General features: G+C 38.5%; 1 protein-coding gene across 3 annotated transcripts in view; it reads right to left on the minus strand.

Moving 5' to 3' along the window:
* Nucleotides 1-13,787, minus strand: part of WASL (WASP like actin nucleation promoting factor) — a 49,050-nt gene that overhangs the window by 30,770 nt on the left and 4,493 nt on the right. Inside the window, exon 1 of one of the 3 annotated variants that reach the window (XM_031046325.2) lies at nt 12,361-12,440. The exons of the other annotated variants lie outside the window; for them this stretch is intronic. Within the exon in view, the coding sequence (XP_030902185.1) occupies nt 12,361-12,402 (42 nt within the window). The 5' untranslated portion in view covers nt 12,403-12,440. Of the gene's footprint in view, nt 1-12,360; nt 12,441-13,787 lie in introns of those variants that run through there. 3 annotated transcript variants of the gene reach the window in all.

A 13,787-nucleotide genomic window follows, 5' to 3' on the forward strand; every position in this document is an offset into this window, starting at 1 on the left:
AGAAGACAGACTGATTGCTCCACAGACAGGAAAGCTAAAGCAAGATTTCACATTATTTGACAGAACTGACATAAGAGAGCCTTTTGTAAATACTCAATCACATGGGAAAAGCTTTATTTGGTGCAAGTTGAAAAATTACTCAACTGAAGACACTGAGGCCTTACCAGTTCTACTGCTTATGAAACTATTCGCTACCATCACCAACACTGTGCAATTTTGAGCTTAAAACTTGCTTTCCATTTAATTTCCTATGATTGTCCACATATTAAAAAAATGTACTGTGTATACATGCTAAGAAATTAATATTTATTTCCATCTATATGCAAATTAAGCTATTTTAAAAATAAAGGCACTGCATAACAGATGCTGCCTTTTTCTTATTTGAAGGGAGAAGGAAGAGAGGAAGTTCTTTCTAAAATAGCAAAAAGCCACTTCAGGTGTTTCCTACCATTTCTGAAGCATAAAGATCTTAATCTAAGTTAAAAGCTTCACACAACACACAGACCAAAACATTTAAGGGATCAAGAGACCAAAAATTAAAAAAACAAAACAAAACTAAATATCAAGACCTAAGAACAGATTCCCTGCCTTGTTCTGATCAGTACACAAGTCAGCTACAGCATCCTCACTGAGGATTCTGTAATGATAGGGTGTGGAGAAGGTGCCAGTGATCATTAATTGATGTTACAACAAAAGAAGGGATGAAACAAGGGACTGCTGTTTAAGAAATCTCAATTATAAAAGTGCTTGTCCAGACTCCAGTCTACAGTTTTCTAGCTAAGTGATCCTTCACTCCTAATCTTGTCAGCCTGTTACACAGTTCACATTCTCCTGAGTGCCTTCAGGTCCCAGTTCATTTACATTTTCAGTACCTCCCAGAACTACCTAGTTCAGCTAGAGCTAGCCAACTTTTTCAAACACTTGCTGAACTGTGGATCACGGGAGACCAACAATTAAGATGTGGGTAAACAGCATAGCATATAAAACCAAATCAAACAGCACATGATTAAGAGAGACGTTTTTATCAGACAAAGCATATTTTTAAATCCTCCAACCTCAGTTCAGACAACACATGCAAGACTTCAGCCTTGCAGAGATATGACATAACCATAACCACAAGCATGCTCCAGATGATAATATTCTAAGCCAGATCATTCTAAGCAGATCATTACCAAATGACATACACAACCTGGGGCTTCCACTGATGAACAAGCTGAACACTGTCACTTCCTGTTTACCTGCATAGTATCAGTAGGAGCTTACTCAGCTGCATCTCACTGCTGAAGGCTGCTGAAATCTTGGCTGGCCAGAAAGCAGCAGACACATGACAAAACACAGTTGGTTATTTGTGTTCCGTTGTTAAAGTTACACATTTGGCTACTTTCAGAACAACAGAAAGTGTGCTGTGCACAGGCTGTCCACAAATTTGTCATTGTCCTACTGCCATGGAGCAAAATTCTCACTACAGAAGAAAGACATTTTGTCTTGCAGTTCCATCCCCATCCCTGCCTCCCCAGGCACTATGAATCAAGGTGTCAAAGACTACTCATTTCCAAGGCTCAGGGAACTTTCAGATGAAATGTTAAAGTCTACCTTTTGATTTTCAGACATTTTTAAATTAATCAAGATTCCCAAGACTAGGATGACCTTTACACAAATAAAGCACTGTGTAGGTATGCAGATTAACCAGTTCTCAGACCTATGCTTCAGTCATACACAGGAATTGCAGATTGATGTTTCAAGCCATACAGATTCAAGGCAAGAATCAGGCATTTCACACAATCCATGGGCTAAAGCTGGAGCTTGAATGTGTCTTGTCTTGTTATACTGCCTATTCAGTTATTAGGAAAATCAGCTCCTTTGACGCAACACAATCTTCTCTTCTACTAGCGAGCTATAGCCTTCATGCACTAAAGAGTTAAACTCACTTTAGTTCTTTATAGACACACTTAATGGTGTATGTATCACATTCACAAGTAAAAATCTTCAGAACAACAGTTAAATTGATTAAAGAAAGGATGTGAAGCATAAGCCTCAGGAATTCCTGAATTACCCCAGCTCTGGAACATTCATTAATGAGCCCCTGAAAATGCTATTTAGCATCTACTGGTATTCCCAGGTCCAGATTAAAAAAAAAAAAGAAATGCAATGGTGAGGTTTAGGTGAATTTTTCTTATGATCTTTACACTTGAGGACAAAAAAATAATATGGAGTTTTGACTTCAGATATTTAGAGAACACTGACATAAAACAAATTGTTTTAAAAGAAAAAACTCCTTTAACAGAAAACATTAACTTCTTGCCAACATAAAACAAAGAACCCCTTCAAAATATCAACAAATTGGAGAAAAGGCTATTAGAAGTAAAACCTCTTTGAATAATAGCCAACAACTGGTCTTGCAATTGTGTATACAACTTGTGTTTTTGCCCTGTAGACTCAATCCACTTACATAAAGGTACTTAGAGACGTAACCCCCACACACACACACTTTCACTGTGCCACAACTCAATATGCTTTAATTCCTCCTTCAGCAGTTCATGTTTGACCAGAACAATTATGATAATTGAAGTCAGATATAAGGAAACATAAATGTGTATAATTTTATTTTTTTTTAATACCAACAGCTGAGTCTATGAATGAAGTTATTCCCAGTTAAAAGTCTTAAAAAACAGACATACTGTAGGAAAAACCAGCATGATGGTCTAGTAGTTACATGGTCATTGGATATATCCAAAATTCATTCCAGGGATAAAACACTGAAAGCTCTTTCAGGGTAAATATACCCAACAGCGAAATCATCAGCTGAATGTTTAGGAGACTATTTTTCATTTAATTTTGGATTATATTTGCATTTATTTCTCCCCCATACCTTAGCTTCCTCATCTATAGTATAGAGATCCAGACCTCTACCTCTGTAATTTGCTTTGAGAACTGACAAATCAAAAATAAAGATAAAATTATGCTGCCACAAAGAGAAATCTATTATTTGGGGAGGAGTGGGATAAGAGGTGTCTACATTATCTTCTCTGCTAACAGCCAAGCTTAAAACAGCCTAGTTTTTATAACACTAGTGTTAGTTTTCTCCCCAGTGCATTAACATTAAATAATATCTGATAGCCTGTTAACTGTTTTGGATATGGAAGCTGAGATATAGTCTTTACCATGAGGGATGTTCCTTGAGTAAACTGACATTTATTACAGCTAACAGATACAACTGTCACTGTCAGTACAGGTTCCTTCGTAGTCCAAACCATTGCGTTTATCTGTGGAGGTCAAAAGCCACTTAAATCCACCCATGTGTAAACAAACTTTAAAAGCTTGGAAGCAGTGTCACAGAATGGTGATGTGAACTGGCCAATTCTATGCAGATCTCAGGTTTAAGGTAAGTCACCTATTTCCAAACAAACCACAGCTGTAAATTCTTTCAGCAAATTTACCAATGCTTTTCTAAGTCACCATTACACATATTCAGGATTTGATTGTCACGATGGAAGAATAAAGAGTACAAGGCATGTAATTCAAAACTTAATGGCAAAAGGAATATTTTTTTTTAATTGAAAAAAAGTAATTTCCCACCTACCTGGCACTTCTCAGTGGTCTCTTCCAGGATAACCCTGACACCTCAGCAACAAGACCACATTAAGTCTTAGTAGGTAAGGATCAAGAAAATCATCTTCGTACTCTATTCCTACTTCTGACTCAGCCCTTCAGTAAGGGCAATTGTCACCTCATACTTAAGGTTCTTTTACAAAGGATTAATGGGAAAGCTCCTTCCTTGAAGTCAAAATTCTTCTTCTGCAGCTCCATAGAGACAGAAGATTACTTATCACAACATTGCCTGTTCTCCTGGGCACAACTAAAACAGCAGAAGTAAAAAATCTACTCATTTAAAGTTTTATACAATTAAAAAATTGCTGAAAAAGGCAGCACCATGTATTTTTCCTCTACACTCAACACTTGGCATCCATGTCCAGTCACCAGTTTCCAGTATAAATCCCACAACTTTTTTTCCTGTAGCACAGAGCTGGTAGTACAACTTCACACAGCAGTTCTAATGAGGAACCACATGCAGAAGTGAGGAACAGGGGTAGCTGGCACTCAATCTTTTATTCTTAAATATTAATATGTTTGGATGGGGCAGAACAAAAGCATCCCCACCAAAGATTATTATCTCTGCAGTACTGCTGTGTTCCTCTTCATAATTCGTGAACATTGTGTAACAGCAGTAACAAATATGCTACATGAAAAGTTAAGAGTGCATACCAGCCTGTACTTACAGATAATATAAAAATTACTTCACCCAATTACAATGGTACTGAAGTAGCACTAGATCTTGGGTTAGAAATTAAACATACAATTAAGAAAAATCAATATTTATTAGATCAGTACATGATTTTAGAACCTACAAAATCACACCAATATTAACTTAACATGAACACAGTAGTTTAGATATTTTAAAACCTTTTAGGACAAAAAAATATTTGTTTCAAAAAACATTTACACAAAATACTAGGTCTGAAACTGACCTTCACTCTTTCTGTTGAGTATGGTCTGAATTAAATACAGCAAGTTGAACCAAAATAGTAAGTTTAATGAAAAAGATCTTAAGATAGCTTTGCTTTTGGTCCCACTGAAAATTAAATACTAATCCAAATCAATTTCAATTGCACTGGCAGTCTAATCAGTTAGTTCATTACCCTAATCAATAGTTAGATTTGAAGCATTATATGCTTCAGTTCCTGAACTACTTTTCTGCAAGTCTCAATCTGTTCTGGAGCTAACAGTGAAGCTAACACACCCTGTGCCATGGGCTCTTGCTGCTTAGGAGAACTGGTAACAGCCTTACCATCGGGTCAAGTGCTTGTCACTTAGCTGAAAACCTCCACTTATGCAATGATAACTTACAGTGCTTTTAAGACAGCATAAAGACAGCAGGTACATTGTTACACTAGACTAAAAGAATGAAAATGTTCATTAATACTGACTGTAACCTTTAAACAGAAGGGAAAACCAAAAGGTTATTAATGACATACTGATTTTTTCAGAAGTGTAGTACCTTTGGTAATGAGATATTCCTCCTTAAGGGCACTGATGTAACTTTAACCCCAACGACTAAAAGAAGGTAACCCTTGTAAACACTGGGGGTTCCACGTTTTGTATGGATACTTCCTTCATGAGCAGCTAACTACACCAATTGCTCTGAGCACCTGCACAGTCTGTTAGCCCAGCAACAGCAAGCTCTTGATGTTGTGAGTATATGAAAGATAATGTGAGTCCCAGGAGTGTACATTTCACAGAAAACAGGTGATTACCCAATTAAGAGTGCAAGAAAAATAACACCCTACTCCAAAGACTTTATATGAGTATAGAAACATATATCTCTTCCAGTCTCCTGGAAAAACTAATCACAGGAATGGGACCTACTTAACTACAATGCATTAATAGGTTGCTAGAGGTTAGCAAGGTATATTTTATGAACATCAGACTAAAGTCTGTATAACTGGGTCCTCCAAAGATCTAGGGATGTTTGTCAGAAACTTCAATACTGAGATGACCTTCCTATAGGAAGATGGAAGGGGGTGGGAGGAAGTGTGCCAGTAACACCGCGAGACCTTAAGCAAGCCTGGGCAGGGAAGGAGGAGAGAAAGTAACCTTGATTTCTTGTTAGTCCAGAATCCACTCCTGGGCACATGGAATATTTACAGAAAGTGAAACAGATCTACAGAATGGATTGAAAGGCCAGCCAGCTTCACTGATGAAAGTGTCCTGTAGAACATTTGTATTCAAAAGTATATCCTTCAGAAGAAGGTCTCTGCCATCCACCATGTGATGTGCAATATGATACTGAACTCAAGAGTTTTATATTAGCTCATGTGGAACTAAGATCTCTAAGTCTGCTAATCCCCACATAAAAGCTTCAGTTCTACAACAAACACTATAGTCCTGTGAAGAATCCCAGAGTCAAACTGCCATCAGTCACGTCACTTCCGGATCAGGTTACTCTGACAAACAAAGGCTCCATGCTACACTACATCTGAAGTCAAAGACCAGCCTTGATGATTCATGGCAGATATCCCTATTTATGGCTGGTTTGTTTATTTGGAATAAGCCAACTACGTAACACCCTTTGCTAATTAACACTTGCATCACAGTGACATTGTCTGTATGGGGTGACCTCGGAGAAGAAGTTATTTCCAGTGATACAGATATTGGCACTGTACCATTTCATTGCTAGAGCAATTACTGAAGCCAGAATTGGCATTCATGTCACCATCCTGAAATTAAAGCTAAAAGCACTCAACTTCTAAATCCACGATGGATTTTTATCTCCCCTCTGCTCTGAAGCAAAGACTACCTGCTGTGGAAGAAGTGCTTGTACAGCACCAAGCATCACCAGGGGTCCAGTTCCTGACAGTCCTGATTTATGAAAGCTGATACTGGAAAAAAATACATCTTGAGGCAGAAAAGAAGATCACAAGACACTACGGGGGGGGGGGGGGGGGGGGGAACAAAAAAAGATAAAACAAAAAGTCCAGGGAAGTGTCTACAGAACTGAGACATCCCAGACAGAACCAATGATTGAGACCAGACACCAGAACAGAGAGAGTATTTGATGGTTAAGCTATCGTAAATTATCCTACTTCACACCCTAGAATTGTCACTGGAGCTGAAGTGGGAAACAAATTGTTGCATCTGAACTGACAGAAAAAATGCTAAAACGCTTCAAAATGCAGCTGCAGGGAAGATTCCAAGAGACCTCAACACATCCCTTGAGTCTCTGAAGATACACAAAACTTTCCTTATATTACTAACAAATTACTCATCACAAAAGAAAGCTCTTGACAGGAATTCATTTTCTTGGTAGGCCAGTGCTCTGTAATCAAGAAGTACAGTAAGTGAAATGTAGCAGCCCTTAAGATCACCCCTGCTGTACCTAATACAGTCTGTTAGAAGCACGGCTACATGTTTCCTTACCAGCAAGCAAATTTTATTTTTTTTCCCCCTTCTTGAAATCAGAGAAGAGGATCAGGAACCTTTTGAGCTCATGTTCACAATATCAGTATCAGATACACTTGATTTGTCCAGTGCACTAGGTTGTTATACACACAAGCACACTTTCATCTGCTGGAAACTTCTAGTCACCTGCATTTTCTCAGGCTTCCAAAAGCAATTTCTAGGAGCAGAGAGACAAGACTGAATTTTGTTGTTGGCAGTAAACCCAGCTTTGACTTCAGCTTGATGTCAAATAGGACAGTTATGAGAACAGGAGCAGAGCTGACCCTTATTCCAGTGAGGTACCACTGACAATGCTGGAACAGGTAGCTCACTTCTGCTTCCCCAACCTTTGGTCTTCTGGCAACTTTCACTGATTGTGCTAATATTAGTAACTAGAACCAGGGGCACTCTGGATGCTATGGCAAGTGGTATAGCAAGTGGTACAGCAGAATGCACATCTGCACACAGGAACTCTCTCCTCCCAACACAAATTGGGCGAGGATGGCCCTACCCATTTAGCCTATTAGGAGCTGTGTTTACACCATTCTACTCCCAAAACCATGCTCAATAAGTTGGGTGAGTACAAGCTAGCCAGGAGGTGTGCCAACAAATTAAACATCATGGACAGGCACAGAACAGTGCATGAGTTCACGCTGCTGCCCTACTTAAGTCTGTTAGCACTAGTATGTTAGCACAGACCAGAGGAAAGAGAAAGAACAAGATGTATCCTTCTGTCACTAAATGTCAATATACCCTGGGTGTGTACCTCATGTTTTGAGCCTGTCAGTTCTGGTTATCAGAGACAGAAAGGGTACAGTCCAGACAGGTAGGGCCAGCACAACGGATGGTACCCGTTGGTTACGCAGGGTAAAGCCTGGAGCAGCACCAGAAACACTTGTTTAGTAAGCAACCCTCATCTAAACAATACGAACAGAGGGCAAAGGAACAGACAGGATTTGTTGTTTACAGGCAGCAAAAGCCAGAGATGTTCAAACAGACTGTTAAGGAAAAGTCTCAATGAAGAACTGAAGCACTGAAAGAGAGATAACTCCTAAATGACATAAAAAGATGAACTGAAAAACATGACATGGAGTAAGATCTACATCTCTTAGAGAAACATTTAGTGCTAAATCCATCTCCTTTCATCCTATCAAACAAAAACATAATGCATTATAACTGTAGACATGTGGACTAAGGAAGGGAAGGGCATGCTCTGAGCAGAGATACAGATGTAATAGTAGCCTCTCAAGTATCTAAATATTGGCACCTGAATATAATATGGACAAATCTCTCAAAGACAAAACTAAATATTTTTTTTAATTAAGTGGATTGTTGAATCACCACTGAATTCTAGAGATCAAGTGCAAACAACATGCTCTGTTGTGATGATACTTTAAAACCTTGTATAGCTTTATAGTTCCAGCTACACAAACTGAGAATACTGCTAACAGTGCACTGTAACACTTAAAGAGGCCAACACTGTTCAAGAAAGGTCAAAATGACAACACCTACTGTACAGCTAAAACATACTGGTTGATATAAAACAGCACACAATATTAAGGCCCAAACCCAGTAGCTCTTAAAAACTGTTAATTGCCAGGCTGCTAAAAACAAATGCATAATGCATAAATGCATAGTTCTGTGTGCCCAGTTATAAAATGTATTTCATATCTGAGATACTCAAACTAAAGGCAAATAAAGAAAAAACAGCTCTGCATTTTATTCATCATGAACTACTGCTTCCTTCTTTGCAAACACAAGAGGAAGCTTTTGCCTGTGGTATTGCACAGAACACATACCACTACAGGATGTTCATAGTTTTCTTCCTCTTTCCAGTTAACCACAAAAATTGAGCACAGTTTTACAGAGAGGAGCTTATTTGGATGCTTTTGTATGTGTTTAGTGTTATAAGCCAAGTGATGTTTCTATTTGCTTTGGCTGACTTAGGGGGAGTAAAGGAAAAATATGTCTACTTACAAAGAATGACCACATCTTAGCTGTGCTCATAGAGAGCTGTCACATGGTTAGAGGAGCAGGAAATAACTTACAGTTCACTCAAAGCAGGACTAAGCAGTTCTGCGGTTTTGAGCCTGATCTGAGCCTGCAGAGTTGCTGGAGCTGTATCTTCCAATATACAGTTTCTTAATATAGCAGCTTACAAACTGGAGAGTCTGGTGCTCCCATGAGAAGCAGTGGAGGGAGGAGAAGAGGGTGGCAAGAAGCCCAAGAAATATCATACTCTGGTATTTGCTTCCCTCTTGCTTATACACCAAGAGTTCTTTCTTACAGCAACATTAACAATAACTTTAGGCCAGAGAGGATGAAATAGTAGAGAAATGTCTAAAGGCCGTATCTCAGGCTCAGGTGCACTCTATGTATCAAGCAGCAAACAGCTGGCTAGCATAGAGACTCTCTCCTCTCTCTGTGCATTGCTCTGTTGCATTAGAAGAATACAAATCATGTCTAGTCCAGCACTGGATGCAGATAGGACTACATGTCCCATGAGACACAAAGCTCATCAGCAAGAACAAAGCAATTGTAGAACTAGGAAGTAGGGGAGTAAGGGAGCAGAGGGGCTATTGGTGAGGAGGAGAGACACTTTTAGTTGTAGATACTTGTGCTGATTATGGATGCAGCAGCTGAAGGGAGAAAGGAAGAACCTATAAGCCTTTGAGGTACAAGGGCAAAAGAGGAAATAAATAAGGGCAGGAAACTTGGGTTTGTTTTTTTTTTTTTAAAAAAGTGTGCTAAGAAAAGTGCAAGGAGACCCTAATGAAAGCTGAGACAGAAGATTCTGAGGACAGTGGCTAAATTGATTCCCAGAATATCATTACCAACTTTACAGTAATCTGCTGTACAAAAATCTGAAAGCTTTATTTTCTACATAGAAACCAAAATTAAGTCAGTAAATTACAACATAGTATGTTTTATAACAGAAGAATGTTGTAAATAATCCCTTACTTTTATCCCAAACATAAAAGATATTACAGCAAATTAATACTAATTTCTCTCCTTAGCCATAAATCACATACAAATAAATCTCTTGGCTGTTACCTTGAGAGGTGAGAAAGCCCAAATTCCTGGATTCAAATATTCTTGTTGTTCTTCAGCTAAGACAGCAAGACAAATACATTCAGCTAACTTTCAGGAAACACATCACGGATAACACTTAAGTAAACACATTTTTTAAAAGGGCTTACAGTCTTAAAGGCAAGAGTTACCTTTAAGAGTTCAAATAATGAAATACAGTTTTCTTAGCTTTTCAAAGAGGAGAAAGACACGTTTTCTTTGTTAGGTCAGTGCTTCTCAAATTGCAGGCTCAGTACCCCTACATGCAAAATACTTTGGTGAGCACAGATATATTTCTGTACAAGACTGATGATACATAGTGGCTAATTAACAAGGGTAGATAAAGTCAAAATAACACATTCGATTTAAATGGAAATTAGATGAATGCAAAGGAATTTTGAATGACACACAATTCCAAATTGGAAAATGGTGTGTGAATCCACCTCACAAAAATGGAAACACAACCCTGATCAGCAAGCCTTAACGCAATCTTTTAGTTTTAAGCTAGACACACTGGACACATCGGACAACTGGAAAATGCATTAACACTGCTTCCCAGAAAATGCAAAAGAAAAAAAAAAACAAAACTGTTTTAGAGTAAGGATATTGAGGAAAGCCAAATAAACAGTACAGGGAAAACAGTCTAACCAAGGTGGGGATACATGTCTTAAGGTGAGCTGTAAGCTGCATATCTGCCAGTATTTGTGGAGCTCTGCAGCAAGTTTCCTTGCCAGCAATGATCTCCTCAGAACATTAAGTCTACAGGAACAGAGTAGTTCATGTAATAAGCTTCTTCCAGAATCATATATTCTTCACACACACACATACACACACACACACACACATGCACACTTTGAGATGCCTAAGTGTCACGTCATTCACTACACAAACATGAAGAGGTGTCAGGAAGACTAATTCACAAGTAGGTTAGAATATACTACTGAATCTGAATTAAGCAACTGAACAGCTTTCTAAGAAAGTGTCCCTGTGATTGCTTGCATTACATCTCTTCTTTTTCTGTTTGGCCCTTCTAGTACAATGCTCCCATCATGTGAAGACTACAGCACACTTCAGGGTCTTCTAATTTAACTGCAACTTGTCCCTCAAGGTAAGTGCACACCTACCGTGACCATTTTATTGGTTATCCAGGCATAAACAACATGTCTGGAAGCCACAGAAGTTAGCATGGCAGCGTACCCAAGCAAATACCTTGAGAAACAAAACTATTTTGTACTGCATTATGTCCCAGTAGAGTGGTCTGTTTAAAACCACCATGAAGATACACTTCTGGTTCCACTAAATCCGCTTTGTAAGATTAACTGTTACAAGGAAAACAAACTGGACAATAAAAAATCCCTCTGTGCCAAAGTAACGCATAACACCAACCCTTCTTGAGGAAATTATACCCTAACCTACCAATAAGCAACTCTGTCTAGTACCCATGACACATTTTTGTTACTTGCTATATTTTATTATCGAGGTATTAGGTCATGAAACCATAAGTCTCCTGCACTATATCAAGTTTTATTTCTGTACTGCAAAGATTCCTCAAGGGATCACCCTACGAAACATGTTCACTGGAAGAGAGGACACCATAAATCTTCCCCCATGGCTTGAAGTGAAGAGCAAACTTTCTCAAGAGAAACCGAGCACTTAAAAGCTAACTAAACCCCATCTCCACTGCAGACACCTCTGCCTGAAAAAGGTCAGTAAAAGAATCAAGACTTTTGGTTAATGGAACTACTGCAAAGTTCCTAGATGACATTCACTCATCATATACAGATCACTTTAGTGCTTCACTCTACCCACTGAAGCAGAGGTAGATAGAGGCTGCCAGTGGCAACTGCTGCCATTGCTGGCACCCACAGTCCCTACTCACAAGTAAACAGTTCTTTCTACTACAGACACTAACAGCAGACCAATAAGGGTCATAAGTTTTACAGAAAAGTCAGGTAAGTTTTTTTTTTCAGGCAGAAATACCAGTACTCCTCCTGAAGAAGAGATCTCAAGTTACCGCATTCTCCATTATCATCTTTTTACCCTGAAATTGCATGGTATAAAATGATATTAAACACCCTACTTGTTTCAAATCAGGCTTATACTAAACCCTTGAGAACCTCAGAATAAATATTCAGAGAGGAAACATTCTAATTGTAACAGATTCAAATCAATATTTATGATCAGATAATGCATATAAATCACAGCAATTCTTCAACTAAAAGAAGAACAAATTCATGTCTTTGCATTTACATATTTGCATGAAATAGTAAACTTTATCTTCTAACAAGAAGATACCTCTTCTTTAGGTGTTTTCCTAGACAAGTGGTATCTGGACATCTTGGTGGAAATCTTGTAGTCAAAACATGACTGTTATCTGAATCCTGCATTAAAACTGCACTCTTCTACATTCCTCCACCTGATTCGTAGCTGTGAAGAGTTGGTAAGTTACAACACAGCAGCGTGTGACTACAAATTGTTTTCATCCTGTTACTTTTGTACACTATAGGATTCCAGAGCACTTTATCAGGAGCATGAGTGGTATACTTGACCAGCTGATGAACCACAGAGATGCTAAGAGGATTTTGGCACTTGACTACCTCCAAACCAGAGGAAAATTAAAAAAAAAAATCTACAAAGAAGCTCAGAAAAGATAGAGGTTCTTGTTCCAGGCCTGTATTACTAGATCACATTCTCCTTACCAACACATAACACTTCATAAAGAGATGTACAGCAACTGAAATTTGTAGTAGGACTCACCTTGCATGTCAAGGCATAAACACATGTGTCTAGCACATGAGCTACAGGCACAGTCAGGAGAGATGTAACCACTACAGTCACTGAAGCAAGGACAGAAATTCAACTAATAATTGTCTTTATCTTCAAGTAAATTTAATAGATTTAGATAACAGCCTACTGTTACTGTCTATTGACAGTGATGGGATTTTAACACCTAAACTTCACTCTCTTACTCTTGAATTGAATCCACACTTTATGAATTGATGCTTTGTCTCAAACACTAACAGCTAGGAGATGCAATGCTTTGTAGAGCATTCACATGAGGTCTAAAAACATTTCTCATCCATGGATGAATAATCTGTTTACAGCATATCTTAGCTTGTGCTGTAATTACCTTATCTTAATAGCAAGTTGTGAGGAAAACAAGCAAGGGAAATGCTTTGTAAGTAACCCTACTGTAGATACATGTAGACAATCTGAGGATGATGGCTAAGCTACTTGCTCTGAAGAGTCTGACCTGACCCATTCCTGTGAAAATCAGTTTTGTAGGCACAGGTCTGGTTCAAAGGAACTGTCAAAACCCAATGTAACTCCCTCTAGAAGGGAAGATTATTGCTAATATTGTCAGGAAAGTGACTCCAGTGGATACTAGTCAGGCATCTGAAGATGTTATATGTCTTCTGATAGAACAGGATGGTCCTCAGAAGAAATCTAGGCCTAATTCTCAATATTATTCTGTTCCACAAGACCCCATCCTTTACACTTCATTTGATTTTCATTTAAAAATTTAAAAAAAACGTAGAGATGAGATAACTACCACTGAACTGATGAATCAGTTATCCCTATCTGTTCAAGGGATGACTCCTTTCCAACTTACAATCTCAACATTTTTGGGAAATACAGCCTGCAGCACAAACTCAAACCAACTGCCTCATGAAGCTGCCTGTTACTCAGACCTGTAGTCCACCTTCAAATCTTAGTTCATG

The sequence above is a fragment of the Melopsittacus undulatus genome, chromosome 5 (genome assembly GCF_012275295.1).
Source record: "Melopsittacus undulatus isolate bMelUnd1 chromosome 5, bMelUnd1.mat.Z, whole genome shotgun sequence".
Lineage (NCBI taxonomy): Eukaryota > Metazoa > Chordata > Aves > Psittaciformes > Psittaculidae > Melopsittacus > Melopsittacus undulatus.